This window comes from Botryllus schlosseri, chromosome 7 (assembly GCF_051294905.1).
Source record: "Botryllus schlosseri isolate E-star chromosome 7, Bs_hap1, whole genome shotgun sequence".
NCBI lineage: Eukaryota > Metazoa > Chordata > Ascidiacea > Stolidobranchia > Styelidae > Botryllus > Botryllus schlosseri.
The window spans coordinates 23,279,103-23,295,665 of record NC_137242.1 but is presented as its reverse complement, the minus strand read 5'-3'; the positions used below and the strand labels follow the sequence as shown (position 1 = coordinate 23,295,665).

Below are 16,563 nucleotides of genomic sequence, written 5' to 3'. Positions count from 1 at the left end.
AATTTTGTTATCCGTCGCCGTATAGAACACTATCAAACTTTACATATATTAATCCTGTCTTTCTCGAAAAATCTGTTGTGCGGTTGGCTGAAGGCCATATGATTGCATCTTACACTGAACCAATTTTACGGGTGTGACTCGATGACTAGGATAGTAAGTTCGTTATCATAGTCGAGTATATCAGATTGAGCGCTGATCTGGCATCCAGCCTACCCCATGACAGATTTTTCACAAAAGCCGGAATTGCTCTATGTAGGCCTAGGTTTTGAATGTGTTTTATTCCGCGATGGATAACAAAATTTCGTATTACGTATCTTGATGGAGACATCTGACACTGTATCAAGTTTCAAGGCTGTAAGTCAATGATTACGGTGGCAATTTCGTTATCAAAGTCGAGTATGTCAGGGTACGCGCTGATGTGGCATTCAGCCTACCGCAGACCAGATTTTTCGCAACAGCCAGTATTGGTATGTGTACAATTTGAATGAATTTTATACGGCGATGGATAACAAAATTTCGTAATATATACCTTGATGAGGGAATCTAACACTGTACCAAGTTTGAAGGCTGTGACTCAATAATTACAGTAGTAAGTACGTTATCAAAGTCGAGTATCCAGGGTCTGCGTGCGCTGATTTGGCATTGAGCCTACCGCACAAAGGAATTTTCGCAAAATTTGATATTGGTATATGTGAATTTTAAAAGTGTTCCATACCGAGATGGATGACGAAATTCGGTATGGTATATCTTGGCTGTGTTATCCAACTTCGCAGTAAGTTTCGCGATTGTCACTCAATGATTAGCATGGTAATTTCGTTATCAAAGTCGGCAATATATCGGTGCGCGCTCAACTACCAGACACTCGACTTTGACAGCGAAATTGCTACGCTAATCATTGAGTCGCAGCCTTGAAACTTGGTACACTGGTACAGTGCTAGATGACAGCATCAAAATCTACCATACGAAATCCTGTCACCCAACTCGATATGGAACACAGTCAAAATCAACAAAGACCAATAGCGACTCTCCTTTAGTTAGTGCTGCTGACGGATCGACAATAACAAAGTCACAAAACTATCAGGGCGTGACGGTCACAAGATTTTTCGAATGTCCACACCACCTTTGAGTACATGCTGGTCCCACCCTGCATCGGCGTTGACATATGCTCGCGTCGTGCACACGAGCATATCACACAGCTTTGGAGACAGAATAAAACGAGTTACAATAAATAGACCGTCACTTGTATTTTTGCAAATAAGGCTTTCAATGTGACAAAATATAAGCTTAAGTACACATGAAGTATAAGCAATAATATTTCTAATAATATACTTTTACTAATTTGCAGTTGCTATGTTGACTTGCCGATGATACATAGGTGTAGGAGATAGAATGGAAGTAATGAAATTCGTAGTCCATACCTGTCATAGCTGACACGTTATAAATATAGGTCATCGGATAATATACAGAAAACTTACATTTCAATACGGCATTTTGACATATCCCAGCACAAATGTCCAACATTTCAGAAATTTTAATCGAGCGTGTTCAATAGCATTTGTCGAAATATGCCTTCAAGCGTTTCAGGATAGTGTAAACCTCCGCGCCCACTCCCCTGCATCTATGTAGCAAAGCGAAATAGTAATAAGTGAAGTGTATCTTGATAAATCATCCAACTATGTCTACCACCGCACAGTGGAAGTTCGATGCAAGGTAGCTATGAGATGCAACGATCCAACGCAACTTCTTTTGCTAGTAAATCATGATTTCGGTCACAGCCCAGCGACGCAAGACGGGGGTTGCGGTTCTCTGTAGTTGACGACCTCAGTTTCACAGACAAGGGCCAGTGTCACAAAATGAGAGAGGTCGATACGGCAGACTTTTACATGATCGTGACAACCAAGTGATAAGTTGTACATTTGTTCGAAAACAATAAACATGGCAGGCAGTTCGAGGCGTTCAAGCAGAATTCTGCTCGCGTTAGGGTGCATGAGAGCGACATTCTTTTGTATCAGTCGTAGATAAGGACTGGGCAAAATCAAGTTGAAATATGTACCTGGTATGCGGCCACAAATAAAACAACGACGGTTCTACATTACATAAGCATGATTTGGTACTTTCGCACCTTGCGACAATACAGCGGGTTGACCACGACTTCGTAGTATCGTTATTGTCGCTAACGTGCGCAGTTTTGTGCTACATGTTTTTGAGGCTGTGATACGACAAGGCTTTCATGATGGCAAAAAGTATCGAAACTGTAATTCTCGAAGATAAAATAACCCTTAGGCTTGGTGGAAAGTAGAGCATAATTTCGGTACACACACACGCATCTTCCCTTTCTACGGGACTCGAATCATTGTGCTCAGTCCTATTTATATATAAGCATGGATAACGAACCTACGTACTACTAACCTCCGTAGGTTAGTTATCTATAATATAGGGATGGTGTGAACCTCTGAAAGGTTCAGGTTCGTGTGAACGCGAAACTTTTTGAAAGGTTCTGTGTGAACGCGAACGTGAACCTCATGACGTCACGTGACGTCATATTGCTAATTCCAATCCTACATTTCAGTGAAGTGATAGCCTATAATAATGTACAGATTGTACACGATGCCTAGCAACGACTCGGGCCACATAATGTCACAATGCTGAAGTACTTATTAACGTTTTAAACGTCGGCAGATGTATCAACTGGGGCAATCAAATAACATAATGATCCCATGAAATCACTATCTTTTGTCGCTTTGCCAACAATTTCGACGAGTAGGCCTACTTGCGCGGGAATATAAGCTTACGCCCGGTCTAAGCCAGGGCAGACAATGTATTCAGCGTCTGAGTATTGCTAAGTTGATATAGAGCTGAGTGTGAAATGGGTTTCAATTCTTGCCGCCGAAATTAACTTCATTAACAAGTTATACAGCAGTAGCCAAAACCCTAACCGCACGAATTTGGATTTTATGATACAATAAACATATGAAGTCCAGATTGACCCCGTACGCCTGCTAGAATTTTTACATCAGACAAAGATATCAATTTCGCTGATTGGTTTAATAAGCATCATTCGCTGATATGTTATAATGAAGTGAAAACTGCGTTATATATGAAAAAGGTTCACAGTGCAGAACCTACCAATGTACGTTTGTGAACGTGAACCTCTAAATTTCTGAGGTTCACACACAGAACGCGAACGTGTACCTCACGTTCACACCATCCCTATATAATATGAGTCAATCGCTCGCATCGAGACTAGTTTAAGGAATTGCCACCAAGCTGGCGGTCTGACGGGCGTAGCTAAGGCTCGAACGGATGTGTTGTACATCGTAAATGTACAGCACTGTGACATCACAGGGGGGCAGACACTGCGGGCGACGTTAGGTCGTGGCCGATAACATTGTCTCTGTAATCACTGTCTGCCTGCGCGCAACTGAGCGAATCTTCTGGAAGTGTTACTGTCATTGGGGACTGTCGAGCTTTTGTAGATATCGTTTGATGGAGGCTAGTGTTCCCGGGTGTTCCCAGCGCGCTCTGGCCGCTATATATTCGCACTGGTTGACTTGTTTCAGCTTAGCTTTGTCTGGATTACGTATCAGCGTCTTCGTGGTTACCAAGGCCTGAATCAAGGAAGAAAGATGGGGGTATTGAGGCTAGTGTTTAGTTATCGCAGTGGCTATACCAAAGTGGGCCCCGTGGGCGCGTTGATAACCTCGAAGGTGCCGCTGAGTGTAAATGTGAGCGGTATGGACTATGGGAAACTGTTCAAGAAAATCCGTAAATTAATAGCTCTCTCTTGGCACCAAGGTCATATTTATGAATATTTGAACACGTCGTTCGCGGTCGTACAAGGTGCATTAAATCGGAAATCGTCACCAACGCTCTCCACATGTATTCATTGTTATGCATCATTGAGTTTTTTTTTTAACCATCCATACAATTATTCAAACAACCAATATTTCAGTGACACTTACTGAGCGCAAGTTATGAGCAGTGAGCACACATTCAAACGCATGTACAAAAGGCTAGATGACGTTTTAAGCGCATATTGCTCCAAAACGAAGTACGATGATTTGAACTAGAAATTGCCTTGTACCCAAGTCATTCGTTAGATTAAGTTATTTTATTCCGTTTCAACAGTCAATTTACCAGGATATTGTTGTATTACCTGCAATGATTTAGTGGTTAAGTGCTTCGCCAACGGCAATACGTTCTGTTCAAGGGAGTCGTGGCGAAAAACTTCAGATACCAAACCAGACGATTTCGCTTCATTCGCTGTGATTGGCTTTCCGTTCAAGAGCATGTCGTTCGCCTGAAAGAAAGGTGAATAACATAAATTTGAAAAATTGACAAGAGGGAATTGAAGGAATCGCGGAAGAAAGGGCACAAACCGACACACAGTCTGAGAGAGTGCGTACATGTTGAATATATAACGCCTAAAGCAGTGGTTCTCAACCTTTTTGGCTTCGCGGACCCCTTTTGACCGTCACGGACCCGCGCGGACCCCCTAAAGTTTTAGCTCAATTGTAGCTCTATTATGGTGCAACCTTCATCTGTCTTGTGCAAATATGAACTGTAGGCTTGTGATAAACAGCAAAATAGTGATTTTTCTTGAAGATAACATCATACTATTTATGTAGAAATTAGTGGACTTTTATTATTTCAAAGCTAATTTTGCTGCTGTACTTCTTGAAGTACGTGGTCGTGTCTTGAAAATCCGCGTCTTCGTTTTGATATGAACGAGGAGTGCCGAAAACCATTTCCGCAAAGATAGATGGAAGCTAATGCAATATTTACGTATAACGCTTCCGACGATACTTTTGGTGTGATCGCAACATTTATGGCACCAAAATGAAGAAACACATATTTAATGAACATATCACGTCCAGCATCTAGCGCAGGGACGGGCAACATACGGACCGCGGACCGTGACGGCATTTTGATCGACCCGCAGAGAGATTCTACCGTCAAAGTGAAATCCTAATCTAAAAGTATAGACAAATATTATGCTCCAGAGCATGGATCCAAGTTTTCCAACCAGAGACTGTCATGAAACGACTTGTTCTGTTCGGGTTAAATATATATTTACGAGCAAACATTTTCGACCATGAACAATTGAACATTAACAAGACAAGGCTGCATACCAATATAACTCGTGATATGAATTTCAGGGTTGAAGCGTAATGCTTTGATAGCAACGAAACACTCCTTGTACATCAAAAAATCAGCCTTGTCGATAGGGCATCCGCAATAAGAATGCGCCACATGTGATAGCCGAGCTTTAAGAGCAGAGAGAGAGAGAGAGAGAGACGAGTCTTTATTTTCATCGAACCAAAATACATAACAAACGGCAGTGATGGTGGTACAGAAAATATGCGTGCACAGTATTCGGTATTAGATAGGAATGATCGATAAGACCGTGAAGGTCATCTAGTCTGATCACACCAGCATCAAACAGGTACACTTGACTCAGAACAGTCTGGCTGTAAAAAAATGTTTAGTTACGAAAGGAAAATAGAAAAAAAAATTAAACAATGGTAGCAAATGATCAATGAAGCAATGTCTGGGCGAGGTAGGGCAACAGTGTTAGTGTAACGACAAGAGGTGATCAAGTAGGGCTTTTTTGAATCTATTATAAGGCAATTCACGGATATGTGATGGTAATGCATTCCAGATGATAGGTCCCGAGTAGTCGATAGATCTCTTAGTTAGGTTGCTATTGGGTTGGGGTAAGTAGACGTTTCCTTTAGACGAAGATCTCGCGGTATATCATTGTGGCAGGTATATCATTGTCCGATTAATGACGAGTGTCAGGCGAAAATATTCGGGTTCATTTCAATATGAATACTATTCAATTTTATATTAAAGCTCTGTACCTCCAAGAAGCTGTTCCCTGCATTGAGGGAAATTATGGAAATACTTCTGATTTTTTATTTCAAACGACTGTTCACTAACTTGATGAGACTGACAACTTCAAATCGAGAAGGATTCGTAGATATTACGAAGTCACCCTGATTGACGCTACTATCTCCATATTTTTATTTTTTCCACAAACCCCTACAAAACGTCTCTAAAGAGCAATATGTTTGTATGAGCAGGTTATTGGAAAATTGTCAATGAAAATGAGTTTCCACACTACCATAGTCCATGTCAGACGATTAATACGATGATATGAGTCATGAGGTTTTAGCAGTTGTGGTGCGAAACTGCCTCATGCTTTCTCAAATTGAAAAATAAAATAAAAATCAGGTTATCAACCATTTTAAAAATTTAGAGGTCTCGCGGACCCCCTGAAATTGCTTCGCGGACCCCTAGGGGTCCGCGGACCCCCGGTTGAGAACCACTGGCCTAAAGTATATATTTGTGAAAATCGTAACAAGAAGGTATTCTGGGATGGAGATTATACGTACTAACGTGGATTTGTGACGGTTTATCACTAATTCATGTATGGAAGCGAATAAGTAGAGCTAAGCATCTAACAATTTCACGCCAAGACACCACAGAAGCCTTTCACGAGGTCATAGATGACAGGAACTTGGAAAATCCGCCGTTCTAACAACAAGTGGACATGGTGGTTGTTTGCAGTATTCATGGTTTTTTTTCGAATGCAATGGCATCGGCGTTGATGATCACGAAAAGCTGGTCTCCATTAAAACATATAATCTGCCAAACGACTGCAATAGCTGGATGCCGCGGTACCTAACACGATCGGACGGAGCCTACGGTTTCAAAATCGACAAGACGAGATCGTTTAATTTAAAACAATGGTTGTCAACCTTTCCGCCCAATCAAAATTTAAAAGAATACGACAGGTGAGCTTTCAAAAATCACATTCAACCCAGATGTAATTACAATAGAAGTATGCAACTCAAGAAAATGACATTTTAATTGAATTGAAATAGTGGTTTGAAATGTATTCACGTTTTCGCATGGGATGCTTTGCAGCAAATGCTCGTTGCATGTTTACTAAAAAATATGTAGTTAAATCGATATAACCCCGTTACTTGATAGCTGTCAAAATATATGATGTCAAAAATAGCTCTTAGACAACTCACCAGACAGTGGCCTAAAATCTTTGGAAATAGGTAAGTCGAACAGGCCTCCGGCACAAGCCCGATTTCGGTATACGGCAGAGCAAAATATGCCCGTTCAGAACAATAAACAGTGTCAAAATGAGGTAGAATCGCGCAGCCCAATCCTATCGCAGGCCCGCGTATGACGGCCATAAGCGGTTTCGGGAAGTCGATCAGGCAATTCACAAAGTCCCTGAAAATAAGTTAGCTTTAATTCTCTTTTCACTGCTGCAACTCAGTACGGCTGACCTAAGCGACTTGGCGTACCGCTCGGCAAGTACTGCTTGTGACGCACCGGAGTCGACCCGTTTGCAAAACGAGCCGAGGCTCAAGCCCGAACAGAAAAAGTCGTTCACGGACCGGAAAATGACAAACGTCACAGGCCCGGTAGCTGCGTCGTCCAGCATTCGAACGATTTCGTTCAGGGCCTGAAAAACACCTCAGTTTTAGTTAATGAGATCCAGACGGGCCTGACCTGCCCAGTGCCCATCTACCAAAATAAACGTAATTGTCGATAAGTAAGACGGAATTAAAGGCATGAATAGATACCGGTAGAGTTTGTCATTGCGTTTTATTAGTTTAGTGATTTGCTATTTCCATGCACTATTCTTGAAAAACGGTCGAGCTCGTTAAAAAGACGCGCATATTCTCCCGAGGTTTATGCGATACAGACCTTGCGATATTATAGCTCACTTTTGCCAGCTCTTGAGGTTTAAAAGGCTGTTTTGGAATGGAAATCTCCTCTAGTTCGGCACAGCACAGTATGGTTACAGCTCTAAAGTCCACGAAATTGTCAACGATAACCCCTTCGTGTTTAACTATACTACACACATAAATGTGCACCAGCGCAAGTTTATACAACAGATACCAGATGCGACTGATTTTCTTCACACAAAGTATACTCGGTGCCGAATTTGTTAAATAAAGATTTTTATGATATCCCTGGATTGGGCAAATATCCCATTACGCACAACATGTAGGTTTACAAACGATCACATAAACACAATCGTGTAAACTGTAACAATATAAAGACAAAGGTACAGTCTGCCTCTACCTTTACTATGAAACAGTTGTAGTATTGTATAACCAAATACACCCACAGTGCATATAAAATGGTGTATGTGTGATAATGCCTAGGCCCATGTTTCTAAAGTAAGCCATATCCTCAGTGGTTGCGAAGATTGAAATGACCGCACAGCCGAATACCTCTGACATCTCAACATACTGATTGCGGATACCAGGTAAAATCGCAGCGCCAACATACCTCTGGTGTTATCGAGTTGTTTTCCGACTGATTAGAAATGATAATTTCCATGCATTTCCCGCGTTTCAACGTAATAAACTGCTTCGGCCGCGAGAGACTCCTCGCGCCGTTGCCGTTGGGCGGTATCGCCAGCGTCCCAAGAAACTGCGAACTCGGCCCGTTGCTCGCGGCAGTTCTACAGTCAGAATTCAGCACCGCCCCGCCGGATTCCACCCCGTCTGCTGTCCTCGTGGGAAAACTGAACAGTTTGCTATCCGACGAGAAATATTCGTGATCGGCAGACGGGGGCCTGGTCTGAATCTTGTTTAGGTGATTAAAGTTTTTCGCACGACTCGCGAGAAAGTGGTCAAGCGCTTTCTTCGACATCGGCGAGAGAGAAGATTTCAATTCTTTCGGGACTGGGCGCTTCCGAATGGGCGAAGTCGACCGTCTTCGATGCTGTAACAGGTTGAGAAATTCAGCCCGTCGTGCGAGCGCACTGCACTGGCCGTTGGCATCATCAAACTTACTTAAGTTAGGATTCGAGACTTTGGGGCCGTGCTTACCGACATAATTTCTTATAGCTGCGTATAACTATTTGATATACCTTCACTGTCGGCATTGACCCACGATTCATCACAAATGAATACAGTGAGGCTGGCGCAGACAACCATCTTTGCGTCAGCTTCAGTGGTTGACCATAAGATTACATACTTTATGACGGGACATCATAGCCATCACAACAAGTGGCAGCCAGACTTATATTAAAAGGCGTACGAAACACGGCTTACAATTGGCCAATATACACTATCCTCCGAAGAGAGGCTATTATTGTAAGAAACTCGGTAAATTCTTGCGAAAATGTTCACAAAATGGATAAATATTGATCCGTTGCTCGTGGATCACATTATAGGCAGATATCTTGGCATTTTCGCGTAAAAATGAACAATAAGCCATTTGAAATCCGAGTGAAGCCTCAAACAATGAGCATAACGTAAACAGTGGTTTCAATACTGAGGGTCAAGAGTTGATGACTTTTTTAGGCCTCCTACTTTCCCACTCATCTTATCTACCAGGAGTGGTTGCGTCTTCAAGTAACTCTGCACAACATAACTGCGAAAATATAATGGAGCATTGCCCTGGTACAGGGCTCGGCTGCTGAAACGGAATTCCTACTTGATTTAGTCATAATTAATTGCTAAATACTGGCAGATACTGCTTTAAGTTCACTGAATATGACCATCAACGAGGAAGTCGTGAGCAATTTCATCGCAACCCCGTCAAAGAAAACTTATATTCTCAGTCTTATTGCCAATAGTCTTCGGGTATTCGGTAGCCGCATACTAACCCGTAATTTCCGCAACGTTCTGGGCTCCGGTTTCGTTACGCCAGCGCTCCCACTCGACTTTGAACTTGGCGACGTTCTGGGCACGGGCGCGTTTCGCTTTCCGGGCGAAGACCGCGTCTTTTCTGTTGACAGACGTGCAACATATATGCATAAATACTCATATACTATACTGGAAATCAACACTCAGAAGCACTGCTCATACGCGACAAGGGTACCTGTGTTTATTCTCGGCCTAGCCGGCTGCTTTTGTTGCGAGGCGGGCCCCGGAGAATCCGGACTGAATATTTTAACGGGTTTGATGACGCGCCTCTGTTTTACGCGGGCAATGGGAGAGCTGATAGGTTTTTTGTTTGGAGGCGGTGATGACGGACGATCTCGATTGGCTGCAAATATGAAGATGACATTCTATAAAAAAAGGTATATGCGCAAGTCAAGTGCATTATGCAACGCAAGGGCTCTTGTGTTCGATCCCAGGCCGGGTCAGACCGAAGACCTGATTAGTAACACTGGTATCCATGACATCCCCGCTTGGCGCTCATGTATTACTGGGATAGTATAAAGGGGGTGGTGCAAGACTTAGAAAGCCGTACTAAGCTATATCTGTACCTTCCTTGTCCAGCGGCATATATGCTAGGGTTACCATACGACCTCATTAAGAGGATTTGTCCTCTTTTTTGACTTTTTTGAAAGTGTCCTCGGAGGAGGCCTTTTTGCCCTATTTTTTGAGATTTTGTCCTCTTTTTCGAGAATTTAGGTCATATATAGGCCTACTGCAAAATTGGACTGATATGCCGTAAATCAGCACCGGAGTGAAGCTCCGGCGGGTATTTCGGGAGCTAGGCGGGAAGTTGACCTTTCTTGTCTGTTTGTTTTAGCCAACCGCCTGACAATGTGGAGGAAAAAACGGTACTTTGGGCGCTGAGCGAGAAAATTGACCTTTTCCAACCGTGGAAACCCCGGTTGGTCGTATCACAGCATCCAGAACATGAGAATCATTTCTGCGAAGTCATGAGGAACCCATAGTATTGTCACTAGGGCTGGGCAAAATCGAGTACCTGAGTGATTCGATTCTGAATCACGTAATATGCTTCGAGTCGAGTCAAGTATAACTCATTATGACGCCATAACAGGATACAATACGTCAAAGTTCAAATTTGTACCGTTTATGCCATCACAAATAATATGATGCCTGTTATCCATCTCATAAATGATACTTTGGTATTTTTTTCGATTATACCGAATTCATTCCACTTGGTGGCAATGCTGTGGGATAATCATGACTTCGGAAATGTGCTACGTCCAGTAACCTTTGTACTATGTTTCGTACGCTGCGCTACGGCCAATCAAGGTTTCAAGGCTTTCAACAGTGAAAATTAGTATCTAAACTATAATTCTCGTTGATAAATTAACTTCAGTTGCGAGAAGCGTATAATTTGAGTACCCGAAAAAATCGTCTTTTTCAAACTCGACTCGAATCATTGTGCCCAGCCCTAATTGTCACAAAGTGCAATGAAATAGGTATGGCAAAAAAATACCAAATTATCTTTAATGTAGTGTAGAACAGCCGCTCATATTTTGTGATCGCATGTTCAACTTTACACGCGATGCCCAATCCACACTGATATTAGATTCGGAATTGAATCACGATTTTGCCCAGTCCCACTTGCAATTCACGAGTTTTTGACCATGTGTTTGTTACGCCGTAAGGACGGATCTATCTCCTTATTTGGAGCACAAAAGCAAGAATCGGGCCACAAAAGGGGTAGAGTGCCGTAATTGAAGTTTCAGTGGAAAATCAACTTTGGCGCGAGGTATGCACTGCACAGGGCACATGCACGTAATTCACAGATTCTGAAGTCCTATATAGCGATACCATTAATAAAAGTGATGCAGTCGCGATGAAATGAAAAATCGCACAAATCCAGGCCTACATATAGGCCTACACACACGGATTTGAGTAAAATTTATTCGTTTTACCGCATTCGTCATACCACCAGGTCGCTTCATATTTTGCGATCGTGGCAAAATAAGTTCCAGCAACTGAGGCCGGATGCAGGAAGTCGCCTCAGAATATTTGACACGACATTTGCTGGGTACGATGATGCTTGATGCAACGCCAACAGCTTTGAGTGCACTGGTACGCGGATACCAGAACATCGCCGACCGTGCATTCACTTAGCACTCCGTAAACAAGTTTAGTGACGCAGCTAGAAAAGTGTGCAATACCCTCCCTCCCCTCAAATTTTGGCATAAAACATTGTTAGTAAATACGAAGCATATATTCATTTATTTCTTCGTTCCAGTTACACTGTGTTAACAACCAGGTGACGAAGAGCTGACGGGCATCGCCGACCCGAGTTCATAGTCATTACCCGGCATTTGCAGAGGAAATATATAAGAAGATACGAGGCTAAAAATAATAGGCATGAAAAATTAGTAATTGTGGATTCAATACAACCTGAGATACACAGAAATCAACACACGATCCAACATTCCCAGTTTATTGTAAATCGTATTCGGAACTAAACTAAATAGTATAATACACATTCACTGTGCTGACGCATTAGCCCCCTTAAGATATTTACTAAAGCGACATGGGATTAGGATTTATTCCCGAAAGCACGGCCCACACAGCAGTTCTACAAAGACGTTGTCGCCAGTGAAATTGCGTTTTAATACTATAACACTGATAAAGCGGTGAGCAGCGTACTGATATGTTTCATCGCTGCAGTACCAGTGGGCCGACCGAAGTCGTCTCTAGAATCGCTTCCCAATTGTTGGAGGCTTATCTAGGCTTCTCATTAGCGTCTTATAGAAGCCTATAACGAAAATGGGAATTGGAATATTGTTATAAGTCGGAAGGTCTGGAATCATATACGATCAAGATGTTGTGAGGTCATGAATATCAAACGAAATCATCGAAACACTTGAGATACCTGTGATGTTGTCATGCAACAACGACGTTTAAACGTTGCAAAAGTCATAATTTTGCCTCCAGATTACAGCCTCGCAGGCGGGACATGAAATACGCCAATCCCGCGGGATATCAAACGCTCCACCCAAGCAATTTCGGCACACCGCTGTCGACTTTACCTGCGTTAAACTCCACAAGCAGATCCCTGCATGTGTGCAGGTTCTTCAGTGGTTCCCACGTATCGTGGTCCTTCGAGTAACCTCTCCATCTCACGAGGTACTCGACGCGATTATTGCAATGCTGCCTGCGCGCAAGGATCTTCTCCACCTGAAAACGGAACCAACGATCACGGCGTATCTCAGCAAGTCTGTCACGTAGTTTAAAGGCGCAAGAAGCACCGTATTGACAAATAAACCCACGAAACATCGCGTCTTTTGAAGTGAACAAAGAGTGGTTATCGACCACTGACCCTTCGGACTTGCCTGCTTATCGGATTACATTATCAACTACGTTTAGCAGCTTGCGAAAGCTGCGCGCGTGCCGGGGTGCGGACAGTCCAATAAAGTAACACTGTACTTTTAACACGCGATTCGGTGGTAGCCTATAAGCAAGTAAAATTTATGGGATGACCTGAGCGAACTTTCGTGCTCTATTTGCTCTGAGAGGCATTTAAAAATGTTATCACATTTGCTAAGCAATTAGTCGATTCGACTGCGCCCCGTGTGCGACTTAGTGTTTCTCAAGCAGGCGATAATTCATATATGTAGTTGCTTTTTAGAACACTATATTCATACTTCGTGTGAACGGATATTGATCCCCGTATCCACACGCTAATCAGCGAAACAAGAGGGTTGGTTATCACTGTTATCAGTACAATGTTTTCATCATCATCATTTTCATTATAATTTTTCGTTTCAAGATACTACCAGACTTGCAGCACATTGAAAAGTCATCAAAGAGTCGAAACGATTTGGTAAATCAATCCAATTCCGACCTTGGCTAATAAATATATTTGAATTCATGTTTCACAAAGATTATAAGCTGTAGACATCTATGATCATACGGTGTCCATCGCTGATCAAGTCCAACTTCCACAGTGCAATACCAACGCGCCAGCCGCATAGTAACGAGATTTTTCTGATCAAATCACGGCAACCGAGGCACAAAGGCTTTCAAGTGCCCTATGCCTGTCATGCTAATACGACACTGGATCACAGTGTCAACAACAGATAAGGAATCTATTTTGTCACCATTATTCGAAGTTATGATGATGGCATACTACGATTCACAGCTCATGGAATATATGGTACTGCAGACCTATGTATAAAGGTATTCTATTTGCGTTCATTGTAACTGCCTGACTGGGCCTTCGCGACCTTCTGATGTAGTGATGTCAGTGTCAGGTATCACAATCAGCTGATTAAGATGCTTCCTAATTTATCGTTTGGATAAAAATAACAAAATAGTACGGAACCTAAGCTGGTTTGTAGATAGTACCTCAAAGAAACCTCCCCGAGACACCCTCATCGTCCAGTTAGCCAGCCGGCAAATCTCAGACTTCGCTAACTTCGAAGTTCCCCTTCCCCAATTACTTCCGTGTGGCCCCGCCAATATTCCCACGGTCGACAGCGACACCTTTTGATTGCTCATAATACGGAAAAAATGTATTGCAATTATTAGGATTTCACGTGTAGGTGAGCATAATGGACAATATAATTAAAGTTTGATTTTTCGTGGACACTTCAGTAATTCGCTTACCATCAGACATATGAATCAGTAATAGTTGCAACATTTGTGCAAGGTCCCGGTTTGGCAAATAGTAGTTTACTGTTTGTGCATTCTTCCTTCCAGTTGCAAGTTTGCGGCGTTGCTGGCCCCGTGGATATACTCAGATATCGCAGATATCGCAGGTATCGCAGATATCGCAGATATCACTACTGTGGATATACTCAGATATCGCAGATATCGCAAATATCATTGTGGATATACTCAGATATCGCAGATATCACCAAAATCCGCAGTCATCGAGGTCATATAAAGGTCACGCTTCGTTTAGAGCGCAGATATCACGTCTTAAGCATGTCTAGGTCGATTCAGTGCGCAGATATCAGGTCCAGACCATGCCTGGGGGGAATTTTGTGCGCAGATATCAGCTCCGGAGCATGTCCGAATACAAATAGTGCGCAGATATCAGGTATGGACCATACCTGGATTCTTTTGGTGCGCAGATATCAGGTCTGGACCATACCTGGATTCTTTTGGTGCGCAGATATCAGCTCCGGAGCATGTCCGAATACAAATAGTGCGCAGATATCAGGTATGGACCATACCTGGATTCTTTTGGTGTGCAGATATCAGCTCCGGAGCATGTCCGAATACAAATAGGGCGCAGATATCAGGTCTGGACCATACCTGGATCCTTTTGGTGCGCAGATATCAGCTCCGGAGCATGTCCGAGTTCAAATAGTGCGCAGATATCAGGTATGGACCATACCTGGATTCTTTGGTGCGCAGATATCAGCTCCGGAGCATGTCCGAATACAAATAGTGCGCAGATATCAGGTATGGACCATACCTGGATTCTTTTGTTGCGCAGATATCAGGTCCGGACTATGCCTGGGGGAATTTTGTGCGCAGATATCAGCTCTGGAGCATGTCCGAATACAAATAGTGCGCAGATATCAGGCCTATACCATACCTGGCGCTGTTTCGTGCATTGTTATCAGGTCCGCAGCATGTCTGACGCCAAGCGATACGCAGATATCAGACCCGGAGTATGTCTGGATACAAATATTGCGCAGATGTCAGGTTTGGACCATGCCTGAGCGTATTTCTTTGGTCGATATCAACTCCACATCATGTCTGGATGGAAATGGTCAGGCCTGGTCACTGGTCAGAGCTGGCCAGTAACAAAACCACTTACAGTTATTTTGGAGTCCTCTGGCAGATTTTGCATGCTTGCATCACTTAGGCTACTCTAGTGCAGGGGTGTCAAACTCAATTTGTTTAGTGGGCCGCATTCAAACCTTCAGAACATAGGGGATTAGGGGTTCTATTCAAGCGACACGTTTATTCGCAAACAATGGAATTTGCAAAAATACAAATATTGACTGGTTGAATATAGTTACAAACCGCTAAAACAGGGGCTCTTACGACGATATCAGCATATTTCTATGATCGCCTTGTTTCAGTCGTAATCTGGCGTTAACTCTGCGTATGCGTTGGGAGGAATACAAGAGATTTAACTGTAGACGTGGCCGTTGGAATTCGGTTCATTTAAATCGCGTTTCGTTTTCCTCTGGTGGTCTGGAACCTTTTCAGTCAGAAGTGATACAGTAGTGCGAACGCAGATATTTGAATTACATTTTTGTAACTACTATATTCTCTATATATTCATGCATGCAACGATTTCACATTGGCGTTTTCGCTTCTTCTAGGTCAATTCTAGGTCAATTCTAGGTCAATTTTTCCATAAAACTCTGAACTCAGTGTTCTCCATTTTGGCTTCCCGGAATTGCGTGTCAATGTCACCGAATTTTTGCTAATACTGCTAGAGTGAAACCACAAAATAATAGGTAAAATGTGGCCTATGCACATATTTTACCTTTGCTGCATTGAGGGATTATTTAATAGAAGTTTCAAGGACTAAAAATCTCAACATTTGTTAGAAATATGCAGGATAATACAAGCATTTTTCCATCAAATCGAAATTTTTTCGCGGGTCGGATAAAATCGTCCGGTCGTATGTTTCACACCCCTGCTCTAGTGGTTATATATCTTTGTACTACATCCAGTTCTACTTGAAAAAATTTTAAGGAAATAATAATACTTTTACACTTTGTATTTTGTAAAGTAGAGAGTAGCATTGGCACATGTTTCTATCACGTTTATAAGAATAATTGCCATGATAAACGTTCAAATAGCCTCACACTCCTTGCGAAAAGAGTGTGTATTCACACCCGAAGGGCGGAGAAGAGTGGTACAAGAAAACATAACC

General features: G+C 42.6%; 1 protein-coding gene across 2 annotated transcripts; it reads right to left on the bottom strand.

Annotated features, from left to right (window-relative positions):
* Positions 1-1,219: 1,219 nt before the first annotated feature.
* Positions 1,220-14,172, bottom strand: LOC145442489 (chromodomain Y-like protein 2). Of its 2 annotated transcripts, XR_013916080.1 has the most exons (10): positions 14,064-14,172; positions 12,746-12,893; positions 9,868-10,035; positions 9,653-9,774; positions 8,326-8,763; positions 7,311-7,489; positions 7,044-7,254; positions 4,157-4,300; positions 1,476-3,608; positions 1,220-1,418 (listed from the first exon to the last, which is right to left on the bottom strand). XR_013916080.1 is itself a non-coding variant. In XM_080320409.1 (9 exons), the coding sequence occupies exons 1-9, from the start codon at positions 14,091-14,093 to the stop codon at positions 3,450-3,452; spliced, it is 1,599 nt and encodes a 532-aa protein (XP_080176535.1). In that variant the 5' UTR covers positions 14,094-14,172; the 3' UTR covers positions 1,220-3,449. The 2 variants fall into 2 exon arrangements, 1 of the variants encoding a protein (XP_080176535.1); XM_080320409.1 differs by having other exon boundaries at positions 1,220-3,608.
* Between the last annotated feature and the right edge of the window lie 2,391 nt (positions 14,173-16,563).